Source organism: Salarias fasciatus, assembly GCF_902148845.1.
Source record: "Salarias fasciatus chromosome 23 unlocalized genomic scaffold, fSalaFa1.1 super_scaffold_20, whole genome shotgun sequence".
Taxonomy (NCBI): Eukaryota; Metazoa; Chordata; class Actinopteri; order Blenniiformes; family Blenniidae; genus Salarias; species Salarias fasciatus.
In genome coordinates, this window is record NW_021941230.1 from 5,426,720 (window position 1) to 5,439,432 (window position 12,713).

General features: G+C 35.8%; 1 protein-coding gene across 1 annotated transcript in view; it reads right to left on the minus strand.

The window, feature by feature from the left end:
• LOC115383599 (gamma-aminobutyric acid receptor subunit gamma-3-like) overlaps positions 1-12,713 on the minus strand; it is a 73,648-nt gene that overhangs the window by 12,663 nt on the left and 48,272 nt on the right. The window contains exons 7-8 of the mRNA XM_030085732.1: positions 10,981-11,118; positions 1,742-1,894 (exon numbers count right to left, since the gene is read on the minus strand). Of these exons, the coding sequence (XP_029941592.1) occupies positions 1,742-1,894; positions 10,981-11,118 (291 nt within the window). The remainder of the gene's footprint in view (positions 1-1,741; positions 1,895-10,980; positions 11,119-12,713) is intronic.

The following is a 12,713-nucleotide window of genomic DNA, read 5'->3' on the forward strand; positions in this document are numbered from 1 at the left end:
TGGAGTCTGTGCTGGAGTTGTGGCAGTGCTAGAAGCCGGTCTTTTCTTACTTTCTGGAAGATCCTGCACAGTTGTTGCTCACTAAGCATCTGGCGGAGTAATGGTGGACAAAATGAAACCTATCCAGCCGGAGCGTGCATTACGTCATTCCTTTCAAATTCTCCCCCAAAAAATTCTGGTGCCGGACCGGCACTGCAACTTTCAAGTGACAATTTAGCGCTGTTAGAGGTACTTGTAATGAGTATGTCAGGGCACATTGTACACATCATTAAAAATGTGTAACATATTTAGGGTGGAAAATAAGTATTTTTAAGGTTGTAAAACTCCTTAATGCACCTTTAAGATAAATTCACTTACTTTACTTACATTTTCACTCAAAACAAGCTCTGATCTTGATAAAAATGTGACTTTTTGAAGTGTATGGATGGTTTCTTCTCATCACTAATCAGTTTCTGAAAAACCAACAATTACGTCGTTGAAATCATCTTGCTGAGAAAGCCGTTACCCATAATGCTATGCTGTGAGCTGCTACATCATCTCATTAAAGAGTGCAGTCTTTCTTTTCCAACAACTCATAGCAAACAAAAATGAAGACTTACACTGTAAAAACTGTAAATCTTCCCAAGTCGAATTATCTTCATTCATCTTCAGTAAAATATACTCGTTTCACCCCTCATTTTTAACAGTCATTTTCTTTACAGTTGATATCTTGTATTTGGGCCACTTTTTTTTTTTTTTTACAGTGTATGTTGTTTTTCTTGTATTCAATCAACAATCATTGAACATTTTCTTCCATTTCTTCACCAAAACCTTAATTTTAACACTTATTTTCTTCCAAATGTCTAATTTTTCAGCCATAAATCCACTTTTTATCCTCCAAAGAAAAAAAATAAACGATTCACTCTTCACACTGAACCAAATCTGCCAAAATTCAAACTGTCCACCAAGATTTATTCTTTCAAATGACCTTCAGTGTAACGGAAATGAAAGGTTGTGTGAATGTTTGGTGGAGAGTTTGTACAGCAAGAGCCGGGTCGGGGCGCTTTTTAAAAAAGTGAAAGATGGTAAAATGAGAAATGGGAAAAAAAATAAATAATGAATGGGTGAAAACGGTCATGAAGTCCTTTAAAAACTCACCTCCGACAGGATTCAAAACGTCCACCATCATCCAGAGGAAAGAAAATGAACTAATGGCGGCGGCGGCATGCAAAGCAAAGCATAGCGAGGAGTGGAGGCATGCAGAGAAAAACAAAACAAAATGTCAACAAAAACAGAAAGGAAACAAGGAAACAAGAACGGGTTCACGGTAGCGATGGACCGGTGGAAGTATCTGCCTTTTTTTTTGGAGTATCCCTATTGGACGTTTTTTTTAAAAATCTGATCAGAGATCCTTAGAAACAGCTGCAGCTTCTACTCTGCTCTACTCTGAAATAAACTGTGTAGAGCAGAGAAATGTCTCCTGACTGTCAGATGAATCCTGCAAAGGCTGAATTCTGCTTTCCTCACGGAGGAGACGCTGTAAAACATAGTAAATCACAACAGTCATGCTCGCTTCATGCTAACGTCTATGGGAAAACCCATTGACATGCTAACAGTTAGCACAACACAACTTGCTGGAATAAATGAAACTGAGCAACATTTCACTGACTGAATATAAAACACAGAACTACGTGTGGTTTCGCTGTCATCTCATCGGGTCGGGGGGTCGGGGAGGGTCACGGAGGAGGCGTGGCGGTCTCACCTAGCGCCGTGCGGGCCGGCGTGGCGTCGCTCTTGATCCAGAAGGAGACCCAGGACAGCACCACGGTCAGGATGCAGGGGATGTAGGTCTGGATGGTGAAGTAGCCCATCCGCCGGCTCAGGTCGAAGAACACCGTCATCAGGACGTAGTCACCTGCGGAGAACGAGCAGAACACAAACATTCAAGGTCAGTTCCACCATTTTTGTCCAGCAGGTGTCTCTGTATCATTTTATGTTATGTTAAGCCATCATAAAAACTGCAAAAATTCAACAAGTTGATTCATCTTGTTTTCAGTCAAAAAGTCTCACCTCACTTGATTTCAGATCAATTTGAGACAGAGAGACTTATTTCTTGATTTGAAATTATTCTATTCAGATCTCTTTTTCAGTAAAATTGACTAGTTTTAACACTAATTTTCTTTTATATAGTGTTATATCTTATATTAGGTGACCCTTTTTACGGCGTATATTGTTCGTCTTGTGTTTAATCAACAATTATTGAAGATTTTATTTCATTAAATAAGCAGGTTTCCTGCTTTATGAATGGAAATTCCGGTGTATGCTAACCGCTATGCTAAGAAAACTACTGAGTCATGGCCTGTTTATTTCCAGTACACTGCAAAAACTTGAAAAACAATCTTATCAAGTTCATTCATCTTGTTTTCAGTCAAAAAGTCTCATCTCACTTCCTTTACTGCCAATATCTTGAATTTGGGGCACATTATTTTTTTACAGTGTACTGATGTGTAATAATTTATTATTAGTCATAAAATATTCAATTTGTAACACTTTAACCCAGAGGACTCCCTTGAAAAAGAGGTTTTTATTCTCAATGGGACTTTCCTGGCTAAATAAAAGTTAAATAAATAAAATAATAATAATAAAAAAGCTTTCAGAGAAATTATAGAAGAAGCCAATAGAAGAAGGTAAAACTGTCTTGATTTCAGAGAACTTCTCTTAAAACAAGTCTTTCTATCTTGAAATATAATTAAGTGAATTTATCTTAAATCCAGTAAAATGAGACATTTTCATTCAAAAACAAGTTTAAAAACTTGTTCAGATTTTGAATTTTTTGCAGTGTAAACCCTCAGGAGACTCAATACTAGTAAAACTGTCCTCAATCTAATTGTTTTAACATTAAATTTGAAGGTTTTTACACAAAAAATGACAATACTTCATATATTTATTGCTACTGATGCAGTCTCAGGTCTAATTTAACATGTTTAAATGGATTTTAGAGGCATTAGAATGGTTCAAAATAACCCAACACACTGCAAAAAATCTATATCAGAGCAAGTTTTTAAAACTAGTTCTGAGTGAAAGACTCCTTTTAATTAATTTAAGATAAACTCACTTAAATATTACATTTCATCAAGATAGAAAGACTTGATTGAAGAGAAGTTCTCTGGAATCAAGACAGTTTTACCTTCTTCTATTGGTGGATTTTTTTTGTGTGATTAAGATGCCTTTACTTTGAGATAAAAAAAAAAAATTCTACAATTTTTATTTTCTCTTGGCAGATTTTTTTTATTTTACTTTGAAATAAGTAAAATAAATCTGCCAACAGAACAATAATAATAATAATAATAATAATACACTATAATAATATATAATAATACAATAGAACAAGATATATCGCAATACCATGATATGTTACATTATTGAATCACAACATAAGAATGGGTGAGGTTGTTGGCAAAATGCCCAGGTGTTGTGGCGTTGCGAGCCCTAGACGGCAATCAGTCTGCGGCCTTTTGACAAACTCCAACAACAAACTGAGCCTTGAAAGATTGAAGTCTGTATTAAAAAGTGAAGCAAAATAAATAAATAAATAAAAATCTGGAAAATTAATGAAAAATTCTACAGATAAAAACTCCACCAATAACGTGGAATAATAGTACAGAAGATTGTTATTCAGGGTGATTTTTATGTTTTATATTGTATATTTTTTAATATATTTTTATATTTATATTTTCTATTTTGTTTTGTTTTTATATTTTATGTTTTTTTTTAGATTTTTTTTATTTATTTCAAAGTAAAATCATCTTAATTTAAGAAAAAAAAATCCACCAATAGAAGAAGTGAAAAATGTCTTGATTGCAGAGAACTTCTCTTAAATCAAGTCTTTCTGTTTTTCTGAAATATATAATTTAAGTACATTTATCTTAAATCCAGTAAATTGAGACATTTTCACTCAAAACAAGTTTAAAGGTGCTGTAGGCAGGATTCCGCATCTCCGCCATCTTGCTTAGGGTTACCTAAGCAAGATGGCAATTTGACCCATCTAAGATGGCGATTTGAAACCCAGCACAGCCAATCCTGTCCTGTTTTCTCTGACATCACGCCCTTATGCAAGGTAAGCCCCTCCCACAAGAACGTGCGACGAACGCCCCTCGACCAATCACGGTTAGAGCCTCAGGGGCTCTTGTGATTGGTCAAAGATACCTGGAGCTGACGAGATTCCTTTTCAGCTCAGAACAGAGACAGATGGAAACACTGCGCCCTCGCGGTAGTGCAGTTATGCTACACTCCTAAAGGATTATCAATGGATACTCTAACATTTAATCCAAAGAAAACACAGAAAAATTAGCATTGACTAGCAAAATCCTGCCTACAGCACCTTTAAAGAACTTGCTCAGATTGAGATTTTTTTTTACAGTGCAGAATCTCCTAAAGTCCTGATTGAGAGCGTGGCATTGGCTCATGGGTAATTAAACAGGTCTGATCCGGAGTCTCTGGAGAGATCTTCATCATCAGCACCATGGACAGAGGCAGATGAAGGAGTTCAGGATTCATTAGAGGAGCGGCAGATGTTTGAAAATCAAATATCACGGCAGATTTGGATGTTTATAAGTGAAATCTAAGTGAGAGACTAAAAAAGGAATTAATCAAAAAAAAAAAAAAAAAGAAAAAAAAAAGCCAGGGTCCCGTGAAGGAGCCCTGGGGAACACCGCTCAGAATGAGAGAAAGTTTAACTTCACACGTGGGTGATGAGAGGATGACAGACGGAGGGAGAACAATGAGAGGATGACAGACGGAGGGAGGACGATGAGAGGATGACAGACGGAGGGAGGACGATGAGAGGAGAAAAGACATGAGGTCAATCAATTCAGGGAGCGAAGCAACAAAAATGAAGAGATTTTTTTTCTGGTGTGTCTGGGAGTATTATATGAGATGGGGAGTGAGATGGATGGATGATGTATGAATGAATGAATGTATGTATGTATGCATGAATGGATGGATGTTGGATGCAGGGATGAATGAATGGATGTATGTATGAATGGATGAATGACTGTATACATATACATATGTATGAATATATGTATGTATGAAGTATGCATGTATGAATGGATGAATGTATGTATGTATGAATGGATGGATGGATGGATGCCTGTATGTACGAGTGGATGAATGTATGTATGTGTGGATGTAGGTATGCATGTATATATGAATGGACGAATATATGTATGTATGAATGGATGGATGAATGTATGTATGGATGGATGAATGGATGAATGTATGTATGCATGTATGTATGAATGTATGTATGAATGGATGAATGTATGTATGTTTGGATGGATGAATGCATGTAGAGATTAATGTATGCATGTATGTATGAATGGATGGATGGATGATGGATGCAGGGATGGATGAATGGATGTATGACTGGATGGACGTATGTATGTATGAATGGATGGATGGATGAATGGATGAATGGATGTATGTATGAATGGATGGATGATGGATGAATGTATGTATGGATGTACGTGCGTAGGGATGGATGATGGATGGATGACTGTATGTATGAATGGATGAATATATGTATGTGTGGATGTAGGTATGCATGTATATATGAATTGACAAATATATGTATGTATGAATGGATGGATGAATGTATGTATGGATGGATGAATGGATGTATGCATGTATGTATATATGTATGTATGACTGGATGAATGTATGTATGTTTGGATGGATGAATGCATGTATAGATTAATGTATGTAAGTATGAATGTATGCATGTATGTATGTATGTATGTATGTATGAATGGATGGATGCATGGCTGCATGATGGATGGATGGCAGAATGCATGCATGGATGGATGACTGGATGGATAATTGCATGTATGCATGCATGTATGTATGAATGGATGAATGCAAGTATGTATGTATGAATGTATGCATGTATGCATGTATGTATGTATGTATGTATGTATGTATGAATGGATGGATGGATGGCTGCATGATGGATGGATGGCAGAATGCATGTATGGATGGATGACTGGATGGATAATTGCATGTACGCATGCATGTATGTATGAACGGATGAATGCAAGTATGTATGTATGAACGTATGCATGTATGTGTGGACAGATGTATGAGTGGATGAACACAGGTGCGTGCATCTTCACCCTCTCCTCCTCCTGCAGGACGCTTCCTGAGAGCTGCTCTCAGATCAGCAGCGGCGGCCATTGTTCTGTTCTGTTTCTGCAGCCTTGACTGAAGTTTCCACACAGCGAGAGATGGGGGGGGGGGCATCGCTTTAATCCACCGCCGCCACTCAGAAAACACCGTGGGAGTGAACGAATGAAAACCTTTTCATGAACCCATCTCTCCAGTCTCAGCGAAGGAACTGATGGAAATCAGTTCTCCATGTTTATATATGTTAGAATCTCTACCGTGCACATCCCACAAATGCATCTTACCCGTCAATCCAATGCACCATTTAAACTGCACTGATAGAAAACTATTCATTTTTTGTAAGTTTCCAGCATATTTTCATTTTAAAACTTGAAACAGGCTAATAGAACAGTGTATTTTATTGCAAAAAAAAGCTAATAAAAATCAAAAAATGTATTGATTTCACATTATTTCTAGTTTTTTTTGAAGCCGAGGATAAAAATTATCATTTTTTTAAAAAATGTTTTATTATTATTTTATGCTTATCTTTTGATTAAGTTTATGTTTTATTATTATTATTTTTGGATGGATGATGTTAGGTTATGATGGATGGATGGATGGATGGATGGATGGATGGATGGATGGATGGACGGATGGATGGATGATGTTAGGTTATGGATGGATGAGTGATGTTAGGTTATGATGGATGGATGGATGATGGATGGATGGATGATGGATGGATGGATGGTGTTAGGTTATGGATGAATGGGCAATGTTAGGTTATGATGGGTGGATGGATGATGATGTTAGGTTATGGATGGATGGATGGATGATGTTAGGTTATGGATGGATGGATGGATGGATGGATGGATGGATGGATGGATGGATGATGTTAGGTTATGGATGGATGGATGGATGGATGGATGGATGGATGGATGGATGGATGGATGGATGATGTTAGGTTATGGATGGATGGAAGGATGGATGATGTTAGGTTATGGATGGATGGAAGGATGGATGATGTTAGGTTATGGATGGATGGATGATGTTAGGTTATGGAAGGATGGATGATGTTAGGTTATGGAAGGATGGATGATGTTAGGTTATGATGGATGGAACGATGGATGATGTTAGGTTATGATGGATGGATGGATGGATGGATGGATGGATGGATGATGTTAGGTTATGATGGATGGATGGATGGATGGATGATTTTAGGTTATGGATGATGGGTGATGTGTATTTTATGATGGATGGATGGATGGATGGATGGATGAATGGATGATGTTAGGTTATGATGGATGGATGGATGGATGATGTTAGGTTATGGATGGATGGATGGATGGATGGATGATGTTAGGTTATAGATGGATGGATGGATGATGTTAGGTTATGGATGGATGGATAATGTTAGGTTATGGATGGATGGATGGAAGGATGGATGATGTTAGGTTATGGATGGATGGATGATCTTAGGTTATGGATGGATGGATGATGTTAGGTTATGGATGGATGAATGATGTTAAGTTATGGCCAGAATGGCCAGACGGATGGATGTTATTTCAAAATAAAAGCATCTAAATAAAAAAAAAAAAAAATCAGCCAGTAAAAGAAGGTAAAACTGACTAGATTTCAGAGAACCTCTCTTTCTATCATGATGAAATCTAAATATTGAATTTTAAATCCAGTAAAATCTGACATAAAAAAAAACAAGACAATAAAACTTGCTCAGAATTAATTTTTTTTGCAGTGTATGGCTAAAAAAGCCCAAAAAACAACAGGAACATCTCTCACATAAAGGTTAACAGTTGTTAACCGTCATGGCAGCTCCTTCATCTCTTGAGTCACACGGAATCATTAAAAATGCATCAAGGATCCAGTTGTAATGTAATTCCCAGCACCTGTCATGAGGGCGGCGGCGGCGAGCACAGCCGGCATTAAGCAGTCAAAACACACGGGGCGGAGAGAGCAGTGAATAATTTAACTGACTCTTTAATCTTTAATCGGGGTGATTAATGTCGGCGGAGAAAACCTATTTGGCGGCCGGCACCCCGGGGGAGGACGGGGGAGGGGGGGCAGTTAGCGAGGGGGGGCATGAACTCTCAGCTGGTAATTATATAATTACATTTTAGGGCCACGGTGTTAAAGCTTGGCAAGAGGAATCCAGAACGAACCAACTTCCAGTCAAAGATAATGGTGAAGAAAAGCTGCAATACCGGGGGAATTCCAGCAGGGGGCGAGGGTGCTGGTTTCCCATTGGAAGCCATTCAAAAATGCTGATTTTCAGAGTAAATATACAGTTTGAGATCATGTTCTGGTCTCTGTCACTAGTTTCTACAACCGAGTCATTAGCTCCGCCCATCTTTTATATACAGTCTAGTGAAGATGTCACGTTAGCTCCGCCCATCTTTTATATAGTCTATGTTGACATCAAGTTAACCCCGCCCATCTGGTGGTGACGACACCCTAGCTCCGCCCATCTTTTATATACAGTCTATGGATGACATCACATTATCTCCGCCCATCTTTTGTATACAGTCTAGTGATGATGTCACGCTAGCTCCGCCCATCTTTTATATACAGTCTAGTGATGATGTCACTTTAGCTCTGCCCATCTTTTATATACAGTCTAGTGATGAGGTCACGTTAGCTCCGCCCATCTTTTATATACAGTCTAGTGATGACGTCACGTTAGCTCCACCCATCTTTTATATGCAGTCTAGTGAAGATGTCACGTTAGCTCCGCCCATCTTTTATATACGTCTACTGATGAAGTCACGTTAGCTCCGCCCATGTTTTATTATACAGTCTAGTGAAGATGTCACTTTAGCTCCACCCATCTTTTATATAGTCTATGTTGACATCAAGTTAACCCCGCCCATCTGGTGGTGACGACATGCTAGGTCCGCCCATCTTTTATATACAGTCTATGGATGACATCACATTATCTCCGCCCATCTTTTGTATACAGTCTAGTGATGATGTCACGCTAGCTCCGCCCATCTTTTATATAGTCTAGTGATGATGTCACTTTAGCTCTGCCCATCTTTTCGATACAGTCTAGTGATGATGTCACGTTAGCTCCGCCCATCTTTTATATACAGTCTAGTGATGACGTCACGTTAGCTCCACCCATCTTTTATATACAGTCTAGTGAAGATGTCACGTTAGCTCCGCCCATCTTTTATATACGTCTACTGATGAAGTCACGTTAGCTCCGCACATGTTTTATTATACAGTCTAGTGAAGATGTCACTTTAGCTCCACCCATCTTTTATATAGTCTATGTTGACATCAAGTTAACCCCGCCCATCTGGGGGTGACGACACGCTAGCTCCGCCCATCTTTTATATACAGTCTATGGATGACATCACATTATCTCCGCTCATCTTTTGTATACAGTCTAGTGATGATGTCACGCTAGCTCCGCCCATCTTTTATATACAATCTAGTGATGACGTCACGTTAGCTCCGCCCACATTTTATATACAGTCTATGCATCCAGTCACGTTAGCTTAAACCACAAGAAATGAAGGTAAAAATGGCTTTTAAAAACTGAAATGATCAGAATTGTAAAAAAAAAAAAAATTAAATTAAATACTGTTGGAAAAAGCTGTCAAACTGCTTAAAACGAAATTAAAGGGTGAAAATGGCTAAAATTTCAAACATTTTTGGCAAAAAAAAACCTTTTAAAAAGGAGCAAAACTGTTAAAATCAGGTAAAAAAAAAAGACTTACACTGTAAAAAAGTGTCACCAAATCCAAGATCTCAATAGTAAAGAAAGTTTAGACAGTCAAAACTATCTGAAATCAATCTGAAATCAGGTAATATGGGTTTTTTTGACTGAAAACAAGATGAATAAACTTGGTAAGATTTGATTTTTTTGTAGTGTATAAAAGTCACCTATAAATATATTAATTTTATAAATAAGATTTCCGAATTTAGGCCGTTTTTACAGTGTAGTATATAGATTGTGTAAGAATTAACACAATAAATCTCATTCTTAATTTTCCTGTGACTTGATGAATAATATTGAAAATCGACACAATTTCAATCAGATGTAGATTTAAATGGATCGATTTAATGTTATTTTCAACTTTTCAAAGCCTGCACTGCAAAAAAATTAATAAATAAATAAAAATTTAAAGTTCCAAACATCTGAATTTTGTTGTGTGTATTTCATGAATCAACACTTTTGGAGGATAAAAAGTGGATTTATGGCAGAAAATATGGGACTTTTGGAAGAAAATAAGTGTCAAAATGAAGGTTTGGGTGTAGAAATGGAAGAAAATGTTCAATAAACAACATACACTGTAAAAAATTGTATCCCAAATACAAGATATCAACAGTAAACTAATACTGAATGAGAGATCTGGACAGAAGAATTTTAAATCAAGAAATAAGCCTCTCTGTCTTAAACTGATCTGAAATTAAGTGAGATGAGACTCTTTAAGTGAAAACAAGATTAATTAACTTGGTAAGATTTTGAGTTTTTACAGTGTATAAAAGGAAATTCTAAATCCAGGAAGTTAGCCGAGCTTATTTAATGTTTTGACACTTGTGGAAGATAAAAAGTGAAGGTTTTGGTGTCAAAATGTAAGGAAATGTTCAATAATTGTTTATGAAACACATAAACAACACAGATAAACAACATGTACTGTAAAAAAATTGCCACCCAAATACAACATCTCAACACTACATGAAAGAAAACAAGTATCATCTTAATTTTAAAGCAATAAATAAGTCCCTTTGTCTTAAACTGATGTGAAATGAAGCGAGACGAGGCTTCCTGACTGAGTGAATGTGGTGCGGTTCGGGTGTTTTACAGTGCGGACTGACCGGCCGTGGTGCTCAGCAGGTCGGTGGTGTTCCTCAGGCCCATGAAGTCGAACTGGTACAGCCGCCAGTACTTCTGGTCCGACGTCTCCACCGAGCTCCGCCTCCACTTGTAGACGATCTCGTCTCTCGGGTAGCCGTCTGCGGGGAAGCAGGGATTTAGAGATTTACGGGAATTTACGGTATTTTTTTTTTTAAAATTCAGCGCAGTGGAAGTTATGGAAGATGTCTTCCGCCGTTGTTAAAATCGTTTCATAAGTTCTTGGTCAAAGGTAGATTTGGATTCCCAGACAATATTTTCAACAATTGTCGTAAAAAATTTTCAAAAATAAGCCATTCGGGAAAATTTACACTGTAAAATCTTTGATTTTATTCGCAATTTTAAGAAATTCCCTTCCGTTTTTACTTATTCCAAAGTAAAATTATCTTAATTTAATATAGGAAATCTTCCAATAAAACAAGTCAAATTGGGGAATTTTGTTTATTTATTTCAACGTAAAAGTAGCTTGATTTAAGAAAAGAAAAAGCCAAAAGAATAAATGAAAAATGTACATTTGTTTACTTTATTTCAAAGTAAAAGTAATTTAATTTAAGATAACAAATTTGCCAATAGAACAAGTGAAAACCGTAGATTTTTTTTTTATTATTTCAAATAAAAGTATGCTTTTACTTTGAAATAAAGTTTAAAAAAGTACAATTTGTGTTTATTCTATTGGCAGATTTTTTTTGTTTATTTTTTTTGTTTTAATTAAGATACTTTTACTTTGAAACAAAGTCAAAAACAATCTACAATTTTCATTTATTATATTGGCATCTTTTTTAAATCAAGATGCTTTTACTTTGAAAAAAAATGTTTTAAACTGCGGGAAAGTAGAGTTAAGATTTTAAGCTACTTTTATTTTGAAATAAAGAAAGAAAATCCACAATTTTCACTTCCTATAATGGCAGATTTTTCGTCTTAAATTAAGATACTTTTACTTTGAAAAAAATAAGAAAAATCTACAATTTTCTCTTGTTCTACTGGCAGATTTTTTTTTAATTAAGATACTTTTACTTTTAAATAAAGAAAGAAAATCCACAACTTTCACTTGTTTTATTAACAGATTTGTTTTCCCTAAATTAAGATACATTTACTTTGAAATAAGTAAAAAAAAAAAAACACATCTGCAGTTTTTTTTTTCTTTTTGTTGCTAAAATTAAGATACTTTTACTTTGAAATAAAGTAAAAAAAAGAATCTACAACTTTCATTTATTCTATTGGCATTTTTATTTAAATCAAGATACTTTTACTTTGAAAAATGTTTTAAAAAATGTGGGAAAGTACATTGAAGATCTTAGGATACTTTTACTTTGAAATAAAGAAAGGAAATTAACAATTTTCGCTTGCTGTAAACGCAGATTTTTCTTCTTAAATTAAGATACATTTACTTTGAAATAAAGTAAAGAAAAATCTACGATTTTCGTGTATTCTATTGGCTGATTGTTTAAAATCTTGAATTAAGATACTTTTACTTTGAAATAAGTAACAAATATCTACAAGTTTCATTTAATTTATTAGCAGATTGTCTTAAATTACGATAAAGTGAAAAAAATCTACAATTTTCACTTTTTCTGTTGGTGTATTTATTTTTTTCTTCAATCAACATACTTTTACTTTGGAAAAAAAAAATGGGGGAAAAGTAGATTTCGGATCTTACATCAGGTAAAACGAGACATTTTTCTGAAAACTCTAGATT